Below are 12891 nucleotides of genomic sequence, written 5' to 3'. Positions count from 1 at the left end.
TGAGATTGTGGCAGATGGAAGGATACAAGGAATAAATGTGTTGGGAGAGTTGAATGATTCTTTGATCACGATGGAGGAAGTGCAGGAGGCAGTAAAGGAGATGAAAGCAGGGAAAGCTGCAGATATAGATGGGTGTGCTATGGAAAGCCTGAAATGTGGTGGAGCAACTACAGGTATTGCTGATTGGTTAGTATGATTGTTGAATGTGCATTTTGTTAGAGGTATGGTGCCAATTGACTGGGCAAGTGCTTGTGTGGTTCTGCTGTATAGAGGTAAGGGTGATAAGTATGAATGTACTAGCTTTAGGGGTGTACGTCTGTTGAGTGTTGTAGGTAAGGTGTATGGCAGAGTGTTAATTAAGAGAGTTAGAGAGGGTACAGAGGGAGTGATTGGTGATGAGCAGTGTGGTTTTAGGAGAGGACGGGGATGCGGCGATCAGGAGTTTGCTGTGAGACAGGTGTGTGAAAAGTATTTAGTGAAAGGTAAGGATATGTTTTGGGCATTCATGGATTTAGAGAAAGCGTATGATAAAATTGATAGGGAGGCTTTGTGGACTGTTTTAAGATTGTATGGACTTGATGGTAAGTTGCTAAAAGGAGTGAAAAGTTTTTATGTAAATAGTAGAGCATGTGTAAGAGTGTGAAATACTGTGAGTGATTGGTTTCCCGTAAGAGTGGGGCTGCGGCAGGGATGTGTGATATCGCCTTGGTTGTTTAATATTTATATGGATGGTGTTGTAAGGGAGGTGAATGCAAGAGTGTTAGGTGAAGGTCTGAGTCTGGTGAATGCTGATGGTTGAGAGTGGAATCTGAATCAGCTGCTGTTTGCAGATGATACTGCACTGGTGGCTGATTCAGAAGAGAGGTTGAGACAGTTGGTAGAGGAGTTTGGAAGGGTGTGTGAAAGGATGAAATTGAGAGTAAATGAGAATATGAGTAAAGTGATGAGGTGTACGAGTGAATGCAAGAGTGTTAGGTGAAGGTCTGAGTCTGGTGAATGCTGATGGTTGAGAGTGGAATCTGAATCAGCTGCTGTGGAATCTGAATCGGCTGATTCAGAAGAGAGGTTGAGACAGTTGGTAGAGGAGTTTGGAAGGGTGTGTGAAAGGATGAAATTGAGAGTAAATGAGAATATGAGTAAAGTGATGAGGTGTACGAGGTTGGTAGATGGTAGGAGAATGAATATAGTTTTGAATGGTGAATTGCTTGAGGAGGTAGTGTTTCAAGTATTTAGGGTCACATGTTGCTGTGGATGGAAGAATAGATGTAGAAGTAAAGTTCAGAATGAATGAAGTAGGAAAGGTGCTGGGAGGAATGAAAAAGTGTTTAGATGTCGTTCGCCTGGAATGGATGTAAAGAGAAGGCTGTATGAGGTGTGGTACCGACTGCGTTATACGGGGCTGAAACGTGGAATATTGGTGTAGCAGAGAGGAAAAGTTTGAATGTAATAGAGATGAGATGTCTGAGGAGTATGCGTGGAGTGACGAGTATGGATCGAGTGAGAAATGAAGTGCGAATGAGACCTGGAGTTGTGCAGGAGATGGCTGATAAAATTGAGAGGAGGGTGTTGCGATGGTTTGGGCATATAGAGAGAATGGATGATAAGCGATTGGCGAAAAAGATAACTGGATCGGATGTGCGAGATGTAAGGCTGATAGGAATGCCACGAATAGGATGGATGGACAGTGTGAAGAGAGCGTTGGATGCGAGAGGGATGTCTGTTGAGCAAGGATGAGTGGCTGCACGTGATAGGAATGATTGGAGAGAAACTGTAAATGAATACATGACGACGCAGCCCTGAGGCGATATTCTCCCGCATTTGGTCTGATCAGCTGATCAGGTCAGGTGTGGGTAAGGGGATGGGTCCATTATGATGTGGAAGGGGTAAACCAGCTCTGCTGTTGGGCCCTACTGCAGATGTCGCTGATTGCACTGCGCAGTTGACCCTTGTGCGGTGTGGTGCGGTGAGGATCTGGCCCTTCTCCCCTTTGGGGCTAAGATGCAAATGAATGTGTGTGTTTGGATGAGCAAATTGGGAGTGTATCGAGCTGTCTCGGCTACCTCCCTTTCTTTGGGGGAAGCAGCCTAGGTACATAGATAGATGAAAAGATTAAAAAGATTTAGAAATACCTGATACTGAAGCAACTGGGCGATACTCAGAGAGCTGGGAAAGGTCATTTTTCTGCATAAGAGCAAATTTCTAGCAGGATGGAAAGGTACTAGTACACGTCAACAGACGATGGTAAAAGAATTTACCAAGGCAGAGTGGAAGCACATAAGTAATATTCTTGAGAACAACAGGAGGAACCCCATCAGACCCATATGCCTTGTTATTACTGAGCCCAGTGAGGGCAGAAAGTACATCAATTGACAAAATATTACTGTCGGTCATGAGGAAGCCAGAGGGAGAAAGAAATGGAGGAACAGCAATGTAATCATCTAAAATGGAACAGGAGGGGAATATCTGAGGATTTGAAGAAACAGTTACAGAGCCATCAGAGTAGAAAAGAGGTAGGAAGGAGGATGAAGCAGTTGTCAGAAAGGTTTTTGGCAAGGTAACAAAAGGAATGGGAAGAATTTAAGTTGGAGAGTTCAGATCATTTAGTACGAATGAAATTATTTTTAGCTGAGTGAAGAACTTAACACAACTCCTGACAGAAACACAAGAGAGATGAGATTCAAGGGTGGCTGGGCTCCAGTACCCTTTGTAGGCCTCCTCCATGATGTGGACAGTTAGAACAAGCATGTGTTGAAATCATGATTTGCCAGTTAGGTAGAGCTGGAATATGCCCGATGATTCTCGTAGTTCAGCTACGTGTTAGAGTTGCCAGTTAACCTGCTATTTGTGAGTGGAGTTATTTTGTAAAGTTATGCATTAAATTTTGTGCTCTTTTTCTCTAAAATATTTTATTGATATGATTGTTTGTTAAATTATATAAGTTTATCTTAGTCTGTATGCTAAATAATTTAGAGTGTTATATAACGTAAGAAAACTCTTGGATGTTTTGGATGTCTCTGATTTGGCAACTGTGGTAACTACTGTAGAATATACTTGATACTCGAGTTTAATGCAAGGTTATTTAAGGATGGGGAAGGGACTAGTGGGTTTTCAGTTCAGTTTGAGTTTAGTTCAGTGTCAGTGCAGTTAGTGAAGATTGTATAGCTTCAGTACTTGTGAAAACAGTGAAATGGGCATGCATCAGGTGTAATTATTTGGAAAATGAAGACAACGAACGTGAGAAGCTTGTTTACATTCAATGCCTGTGCTGCTGTTGTACACTCAGAGGCTGCCTCTTGGAAGAACAACTTATCGGCAATGTCTTTCCTATACTGAACTACTGCTGTTGGAGACTGTGGCAGTAGGGGTCGGGGACGTAACAGTGGTGTATGGAGTGTGGATCATTAGAAAAGTACTGCAGTGAGTCAAACCTTCGACATGGTGGCAGAAGGTGTACAGACAAGAGGCCAAGCTAGGCAGGAGGAGGCATGTCTGGCTGCAATCATGAAGCTCTTACAAGCACAGAATGAAAGACAGAAAGAACTCAAAGAACAATTACAGGCAAAGAACGAAGGACAGAAAGAACTCAAAGAAAAATTACATGCACAAAATGAAGGACAGAGAGAAATCAAAGAACAATTGCAAGCACAGTGTCAACAGCTAGAGTCACAAAGTGAAGAACAGAATGAGCTCAAGAACGAAATCAAAGAATAATTACAGGCAAAAAGTGAAGAACAGAAAGATCGATACGAACAGATTCAAAAGGCATTACAGGAGCTACAGAGGGAATTACAGCTGAGGATGCAAGGACAGCTAGATGTTTTCATGGGGGAAATGAAGGATGAACAGGAACAACTGAAGGAGAAAGTGTACGCGGAGCTACGGCAGCAGAAGCATGAGGTAAGCAATAATGTGACTGAGTGGAGACAGCATGTAGATGACCAGGAGAAGGTTGTAGTAGACCATGTGAAGAAAATCAGTAAGAAAATTGAGGCTGGAGAAATATTGCATTGCTGAGCCTCAGGTTAGTGTACAGGGAGCATGTGAATAAAACTGCAGTGTATGGTCGATCTTGAATCTCAAGCATCTAAAGGTAACACTACAGGGTTGAACAAACGGAATATAGGAGCTTTAAGTCCTGGACTTAATTATGATGCCCCAGTTTTTAGGCCTCAAACTAGTGAAGTACATGGCTATAACGGGGGTCCAATTAAAGAGAAACCTCAGGAATTTGATGGCAGAGTATCTTGGAAAGCATACCATGCATAGTCTGAGTTACTTGCTATTAAGAATGGTTGGGATGATAGGCAGAGGACACTGCAGCTTGCTACTAGCCTCAAGGTGCTACAATGGAAATTCTGGTCCAGATGTCAGTAGAGAGGAACAGTTATCAGTCCTTAATAGAAGTGCTAGAGTGCAGATATGGGACCGTGTACCAGACTGAGGTTTAGGCCCCAGTCACACTGCAGGTACGACTTATCGCAAGCCACCCACAACCTGCAAGTCGTGGGTGGTTTTGGTGAGGTCTTCATATGTCCTGGTCTAGCTGCAGGCCATCATGGCGACCAAAAAATCGTCGCAAGGTTTTGCGTGCTACACGAAAAACCTCCCTGCGACCACCAATGTCGTGGCACAGAAGCCGCCCGATGGGCGGCTGGACTGCGTCTGGCCGGCTTATGGACTGCGACTAGTCGGTGACACCTGAATTTTAAGCGGTGGTTGCCATCTGGACGGAGGCCAGTCACCGCCCGCTCTGTGCTGTGGCTGTCTGCATTCCGTCAAGGCGACGACTGGACTGCAGTGGCCGCCATCTGCAAACCTCCTGTCCGGGGTGGTGGTTCAAGTCCGGCCGCCATCCAGCCGGTGATTGGTCGAGCAACAGGTGGTGGGCAGGACCGAGACCAGCTGCCGGCGACAGGACGCGGACCGGCCGCCATTTGTCGGCGGCCTGCCAATGACTGGCTGGCAACCTGTCAGTGTCTTGACCTGTGTGTACCTGGCCATGGTCGACGTTCGGCCACCCACTGGATGGACGCTGGACAGACAGCAGATGACCATTGGTAACCAATCGGTGGCATGACCGCTCGGAGACCTCCGTGGTCGGGGACTGGTTTCACGATTTTCAGGTGTACAACAAGTCATACCTGCAGTGTGACTGGGGCATTACAGAGCAAGATTCCAGAGCCGTGTACGGGCTCGAGGCGAATCCCTACAGCAGCTTGCTCATGACCTGGATAGTATGGCATACAATTGAGGCATACCCTGGAACAGCACTAACCTGTTGGTTATTCTTCTGAGAGACAAGTTTATCAATGATCTTGACAGCACAGAGTTCAAAGTGCAAGTGAAGCAAGCGCAACCAAGAAGCATGCAAGAAACACTAGCCAGGGCTCTAGGATTTGAGTCCTACGTCAGGTCCAGTACGTCCTCTTTTCAAGCAGGTCGTACTGCTGGATTTAAGGCAAGAAAGGCACAGGTACGTGAAGTGGAAAAATTTGAAGGAAGTTGCTGGTACTGTGAAAAGACAGGACATAGAAGTGTGGACTGCTACAAGAGGAAGAGAGAACAGAAGATCAGAGCAGGTTGTTGGTTCTGCGGGAAGCCGTGACACAAAAAGGAGGATTGTTACAAATGGAAGAAGGAACAAGAACGGAGTAGTGCAAGGAAACCCACGACTGCAACAAACGGGTGTTGGACATGTGGTGAGGTGGGACACTTCAGCTACGATTGTCCAAATGAGAAGGACGGCAAGAAGAAGGCTGCAGAAGACGAGAAGGATGAGGATAAATTAGTAGAAGCTGGTGACAAGAGGGAACAACCAGCCAGTTTTTCCCAAGAAGTCCCACAACAGAAAATGCAAGAGAACCAACATTGATAGTATGTGAGAAGACAAAACAACAGACGGCAAGCATTGTACCAGGAATGGGAGTCTTGGCAAGAAATGGTGTTGTACTGTAGCGTCAGCTGAAGAAGACCTGAAGAAGATGCAGATTTACAACCAGTGCTAGAGTGGCTGCAGCAGAGTACAGTGCGACCATCTTGGGAAGAGGTTTCCATGCTCAGCCCTGCAACTAAGAACTACTGGAGTCAATGGGACCTAGTACGTTTGAACAACGGGCTACTGGAGCGTCAGTGGGAGACACCCAATAGCCTCAACAAATATTGGCAACTGGTGGTTCCGAAAAAGATGAGGTTTGAGATCTTGGATGAGTTCCAATACCAGATCACAACTGGGCACCTGGGACTGAAAAAAACTCAAAGCCGACTGCGACAAAGGTTCTACTAGACTGGCATGCGTCAGGATGTTGAAGAGTGGTGTCAGGCCTGTGATGTATGTTGTGCCAAGAAGGGACCCAAGAAACGTGGATGTGCCCCTCTCCAGCTGTACCAAGTGGGTGCACCGATGGAAAAAGTCACAGTGGACATTGCTTGACCTCTGCCACTCACTGAAAGAGGAAACCGGTATATATGTGTCGCCATGGACTATTTCACAAAATGACCTGAAGCCTATGCCATCCCCGATCAAGAGGCTGTGACTGTTGCTCAGGTGTTGGTTGACCAGTCTTTCTGTCATTTGGGGGTGCCACAAGAGCTACAATCACACTTTTAGTCTGCTGTGTTCCTTGAGTGCTGCAAGTTACTGGGGATCAAGAAGACCAGGACGACCCCACTAAGGCTGCAGTCAGATGGGATGGTGGTGAAATTCATCTGGACCCTGGGACAAGAACTGGCCAATTATTGCACAGAGGGACAAACAGAATGGGACAAGAATTTACCTGCGTTGCTGATGGCATATTGGTCTGCATCCCACGAATCTACCGGCTACACCCCTGCAAGACTGATGCTGGACCACGAGTTACGTTTACCCGTTGACTTGTTAATGGGAAGGTCATCTGGTGAGGAGCTGCTTACAGACACCTCCAGCAATGCGAAGCATATTCACGAAAGGCTGGCTGAGGTACATCATCAAGTGCGAGGAGCCCTTAAATAATCAGGCGAAGTGATGAAGTGTAAGTATGGTGCCAAGGCAAGTGAGGTGAGCTTTACGGATGGTGACCAAGTTTGGTTATACAATCCTCAACGGAAAAAGGGACAGCCACCGAAGCTGGAAAGCCCGTGGGACGAGCTTACGCTGTGTTGGACCACCTATCAGACGTAATGTATCGGATTCAGGGAGGCAGGAACTCTCGCCCAAAAGTGGTACAAGTGAGCCGTCTGTGGCAGTACCATTGACTAGGAGAGTACAGATGGGACGTCTCTGAGGAATCGTGCTTTCCCGCAGCCGAGGATGTTCAGGAGGACCAAGGAGTGGAAGTGCAAGAGGATAGTACAGTTTCCCAAGAGAAGAAGAAGACCAAGACATTCCAGGAAGAGTGGACTGTGTGGAAGAGCAGGGACGTCGTCGGAAGTGGCATAGAAAACCTGATAAGTTGAAGGATTACTTTGCATATAATTAAATGTCTGGTTTGGATTAGGGGCTATGTTTGTATACACTGTGTGGTTTTGTTAGGACGACAAAAGGATCGGGGAGGAGGTAGTGCTGAGAAGCTGGATTACAAGCCAGGTTTTTCTGGAGAATTCCCGATGTTTGCTGTAGTAGTCAGAGTTGTCAGTTAGCCTGCTGTTTGTGAGCGTAGTTATTTTGTAAGTTCTGCTTTAATTTTTTGTGCTCTTTTTCCCTATAATATTTTATTTATGTGATTGTTTGTTAAATTAAGTAATTTAATATCTGTCTGTATGCTAAATAATTTAGAGTGTTATGCAGTGTAAGAAAACTCCAGCATGTTTTGGATGCCTCCGAGTTGATAACTGTTGTAATCGTTGCTCTTTCGGGAATGCACGAGAAATGTGGAAAAATGTAGAACACTCCAGAATATAGGAAGCTTATACGAGGTGCTACCCAAAAAATCCAGTAATCTGAATATTGTAGGAAAATAAGTTAACTTATCTCCTAGTTCTCACTGTCGCCTTCAAAGTAGTTCCCTTGGGCATGTATACAGTGGTCCCAGCAGTTTTTCCACAAGTCCATGCATCCCTGGAAGGCTTCAGCCGTTATGTTCTTGAGCACCTCCAGCGGTTTTGTCTGGATCTCCTCAATCGAGTCAAATCGACGCCTTTCAGTCTTAATTTCAGCTTGGGAAACAGGAAAAAGTCGCAGGGGACAAGGTTAGGCGAATAGGCTGGATGGGGAATAACTGCCATGTTAGTGGAAGCCAGGAACTGTTAGACAACAACTGATGTGTGGGCGGGGGCGTTGTCATGATGCAGGACCCAGTCCTTGTTTTTCCGCTGTTCTGGACGTTTGCGGCAAATGTTCTCCCTCAGACACTGAAAAACTTCACAGTAAAACTTTCCGCTGACAGATTGACTGCTTGGGATGAATTCCTTGTGAACAATCCCTTGGATATGGAAGAAAATGATCACCATCAACTTGACATTGCTGCGAACTTGACGCGCATTTTTCAGCGTCAGTGAATTCGGAGACTTCCATTGTGATGACTGCTGCTTTGTCTCCAGGTCATAACCATAAACTCACGATTCATCACCAGTTATGAACTTGGATATGAAGGTGGCATCATCTCTGACCTGATTCTTGAGCTCCCTGCAAACTGCAACGTAATGTGCCTTCTGCTTCTCGCTCAGTAGTCTTTGCACAAATTTTACAGTGATGCGTCTCATGCCTAACACATCCAACAAAACGCGTTGCACACTCCCGTCCGACAATCCAGTGAGATCACAAACATAATGGATAGTTCGTCTATGATCTGCAAGGATAGCCTGATGAACATTTCTGACGTTTTCTGGTGTTGTTGCCATTGACGGTCGTCCAGAATGGTCATCGTCTTAGACGGATGTTCGTCCTTTCTTGAACTGCTTGTACCAGAAAAATGTTCTGCTTTGGGACATGGCATTGTCACCAAAGGCTTGCTGAAGCAACCGTTAAGTTTCTGCATCCGTCATGTTGATCTTGAAGTAGAACTTGATGCAGGTTCATTGTTCCGTGAGGTCCGCCATTTCAAAACCGCCAAACCACTTACACGCCACGTTACAATAGTAAGCGTAGCTCAACAGCACGTCCACTCACAGACACGGCCGGGGCCACACTGACGCTCAAGGGGTGCTGCTGACTTCTCCTAACAGCAAAAGGCAAAACTGCAAACGGTTGGCTCCCTCTATTCAAATTACTGGAACTTTGGGGTAGCACCTCGTATAAGGATGGAAAAGAGATTAGAGCAGTTTCAGTCGGTTTTCAGTTTAGTCTGAGTGTACTTCAGTGTCAGTGCAGTGCAGGATGTATATTTTCGGTACTTGTGAAAGTAGTGAAGTGTTGTCGGCAAACAGTGAAGTGTTACTGCACTTTGTGTATCATCGGTGGTTGTGAAAATAGTGACGTTGGAAAGCATTAAGTGTACCCATTTGGAAAATACAGTGAACTTAAGAAGCCAGTGTTTATTTACGGCGCCTGAGCTGATCATGTGTGCTGTACACCTAAAGGCTGTCTCTAGGAAAAACAACTCACTAGGCAACGTCCTTCAAATACTGAACTACTGCTGTTGGAGCCTGTGGCAGTGTTGGACGAGGACGTAACACTATACATGCATGACATACCCAGTCCTTACACACCACAAATACACATAGTTTCCTATACGGACAACATAACACTTACATGTAGCCTACACACCAAAACGGAAACACAGCCACACACATCCTCCAACCTTACCTCACCACACTACACGAATGGTTCACCATAGACTCAAAATAGCCGTGGCCAAATCTACAGCGACCCTTCAAATTGGACAGCAGAACACAGCCACATTCCACATCTCACCATAAACAACACGCCCCTACCACCCTACACACACCCAAAATCCTTGTTGTAACATACAGAACATCAATGTCATTTAAACAACACATCACAAACATTAAAGATAAATTAACACCAAGACTCAAAGCCTTAAGGTCACTTGCCCACATACAACACAGAAACCATCACCACAGTTGACAAACAATATATATGTTCTGTGATGAATTATGCAAGCCCTGCTTGGGCAAAGTCCTCAAAAGTCGAGGATCATCTAGACATGACAGGCACACAAATTCTTGCCGCAGCCTCCACAAATCCACACCATCCACTACACTACATGGCAGCGCATTCACACCCACAAAGGAACATCAAAACAACACCCAGCACACGGTATCATACACAAAACCTGTCGTTTCTACCCCCTCGCCCATCTCAAACCGGTATCCAGAAGCATATCCACACTCAGATCACTCGCTGCTCCATTCAGTCACTTAAAGACCAAGGCCTAGTGGGAGTATCTCACTAGACCTTGTTAAAGACAACACCCAGCTGCATGCACGGCCTCCTGATATCCACCCTTCTGAATCCAACCTCCCTCGTGAGGGCAGGGTCCACCTGGCCATGCTGAGATGTGGGCATCATCCAGCCCTCTTGAGTTATCAGAAGAGGCTGGATGACCCTTTCACTGATGCCTGTCCAGGATGCAACACAGCACTCTATACTATTAAGCACATAATGAATGACTGCATTGCACACAATCGCCTACGCAAAGAACACAACATACACTCCAGAGCTCTGTGGGAAAGCCCGGTCTCGGCCGTGGCTTTCCTTATGGACATGGGGCTGTTCGGCCAGACTGCCTAGGGAACAACTACTACTACTACTGGCTCGCATGTTAGCCACTTTTGGCCCATGCAACGTGACGCTGTCTTAATGGTGGTCTGAAGGTCCCCTTAGTGAAAGGGAGACTCTGCGCTAAAAAATGGTAGCCAGCACAGTTTGTGCATGCCAGTGCAACACCGGAAGCGAGCGGCGTGCGCCAAGAGCATGGGACCATGTGAGTCCTGGCCCTGGACTTTCAGCTGAATAACTGGTTTTGCCAGTGGTGGTGGCGACAGTTTGAATAATATTATCACACCGCATTTTGGCTTTATGATTGAAAAAAAAAGAAGTCTACTCTACTCTTTGGCTTATCTAGACTAATTTTAAAAAGTCTAGTCTACTCCACGCCTTATCTAGATTAATTTCAAACTTCAGCACAGACTGACTCAATCACATACTGGGGTAGTGCATTCCAGTGATTTATCACACTCTATTACAGGATGAGTTCTTCCTCTTGTCTGGTTTTGACCTTTCCCTGAAGATTTTTTTGTTATGCCCCTTCGTTCTCCTGTTTTCTCGTAGCACAAAAACATCTTGGCAAACATCCTGATCATGCACTCCTTTCAGTGTCTTATACGTCTCTGTCGTGTCCCCTCTTGTCCTCCTGTATACTAGTGTTGGCAGTCCTAGCTTCTTAATTGCTATTCATAACTTAGGTTCCTCAATGTTGGTACCAACTTGCTCGCACTCCTCTGTACATTTTCTATGGCATCTATATCGTTTATCAAATATGGAGCCCAAACTTGGTTAGCATACTCCAAATGACTAGTGCATATAGAGACTTGAGATTTCCTCGTCCAAAGATACAAATGTCCTACTTATCAATCCCTCCATTCTGTTTTGCCCTGGGTTTGTCCACTCATGACAGTAGGCCTATGCTTGGCCATTTGTTCAAATTACTCATCCCTACCTTACTTATCTACTTGAAGGTGAGCTTCTTTAGTCTTTTACTACTGTTACTACGGCACTTCGGCCGTGGGAATCCCAGGACCAAGTACAGGCTTGACACAAAAGAGCTGGAAAAGTCACAGGAGGAGGACTAGGGTGTCCTTATTTCATCGGACCTGAAGTCCTCCACGCAAGTGGCAAAGGTGGCAGCCAAGGCCAACAGCAGGTTAGGGATAATTAAGAGAAACTTCTCGTACACTGACCAGGAGATTCTTCTGTCCCTGTATACTACACTGGTGAGGCCGATGTTGGATTATGCGTCCCAGTACTGGTCACCCTACCCAATAAAAGACATAAAGTTGCTGAGGCATGCCCAGCACAGAGCAACCAAGCTAAAGTCAGAGTACGCAGATCTACCGTACGAAGAGAGGTGTAAAGCCCTTGGCCTGCAGACATTGAAAGACAGAAGGAAAAGTGGGGACATGATCGAGGTGTACAAAATTGTCCACGGCCACGAAAACATCCCCTGCACCAGGTTCTTCAAATTTAGAGGCACCGGCCTGAGGAGACATAGCTTCAAACTGGCTCTGCCAGACCACTGGAGAACCACACTCAAGGGAAATAGGTTTTCAATACGCACACTACAAGAGTGGAACCAGGAACCTGAAGTAATATCAACACCATCTATAGCCGTGTTTAAATCTAGGTACGACAGACATAAAAGTTTGTGAGCAATGGGAGGCTGGCACAGTATATTAGAGGTGGGGACCCGACAAGAAACTCTTATTTCCCTAATAACCAATACTAGGCAAGGTAACCGAGTAGTGTTGCACACTACAAAACTCCCGGCCTATTTGCTACAGTTCGAATCCTGTGGGTAGCTTGAACCACTCGACTCTGTGTCCATCCACCGTTTGTGGGTTGGTAGGTAAACTGATTACTTCGCGCAAGGGGATGTAACACTGGTATTATTTTACAAGTTGCCAATATGCGGTTCTGGGATATTACCACCATTAACGCATAGTATGATACCTGTTATGCTGGGTGTTTTTAGGCCGGCTTCTCGTCCTAAAGACACGATTCCCTGCCTGGACACCGTCTGATGCAGAGCTCTGGCCGTTTTCTCTCTGCTACTGAACTTTGTCTCATTTACTAGTGACGAATTTTAGCCGTTTTTCTGTTTTTGCCAGTTTAGAGACTTAGTCTCTGGCACTGAGAAAGAATTTCTGGCCGTTTTCCAGGTTTTCCTGGGACTCTGTCTTTGTTTGCCTCTGTGTGTGTGTGTGTGTGTGTGTGTGTGTGTGTGTGTGTTTTTGGCC

At 45.8% G+C, this 12891-nt stretch overlaps 1 protein-coding gene across 1 annotated transcript; it reads left to right on the top strand.

Annotated features, from left to right (window-relative positions):
• Nucleotides 1-11877: 11877 nt before the first annotated feature.
• Nucleotides 11878-12303, top strand: LOC145396794 (uncharacterized). Its single transcript, XM_080270085.1, has one exon. It carries the CDS (start codon nucleotides 11878-11880, stop codon nucleotides 12301-12303), a length of 426 nt encoding a protein of 141 aa, XP_080126211.1.
• Nucleotides 12304-12891: the final 588 nt, after the last annotated feature.

The sequence above is a fragment of the Coenobita brevimanus genome, chromosome 39, assembly GCF_032717465.1.
Source record: "Coenobita brevimanus isolate Jiangsu-jjx chromosome 39, ASM3271746v2, whole genome shotgun sequence".
NCBI classification, from domain to species: domain Eukaryota; kingdom Metazoa; phylum Arthropoda; class Malacostraca; order Decapoda; family Coenobitidae; genus Coenobita; species Coenobita brevimanus.
This window is presented reverse-complemented; position numbering and strand designations above follow the sequence as displayed.

Coding starts and splice junctions, on each gene's coding strand:
- LOC145396794 (XM_080270085.1), top strand. CDS start 11,878: ATGTTGGATTATGCGTCCCAGTACTGGTCACCCTACCCAATAAAAGAC.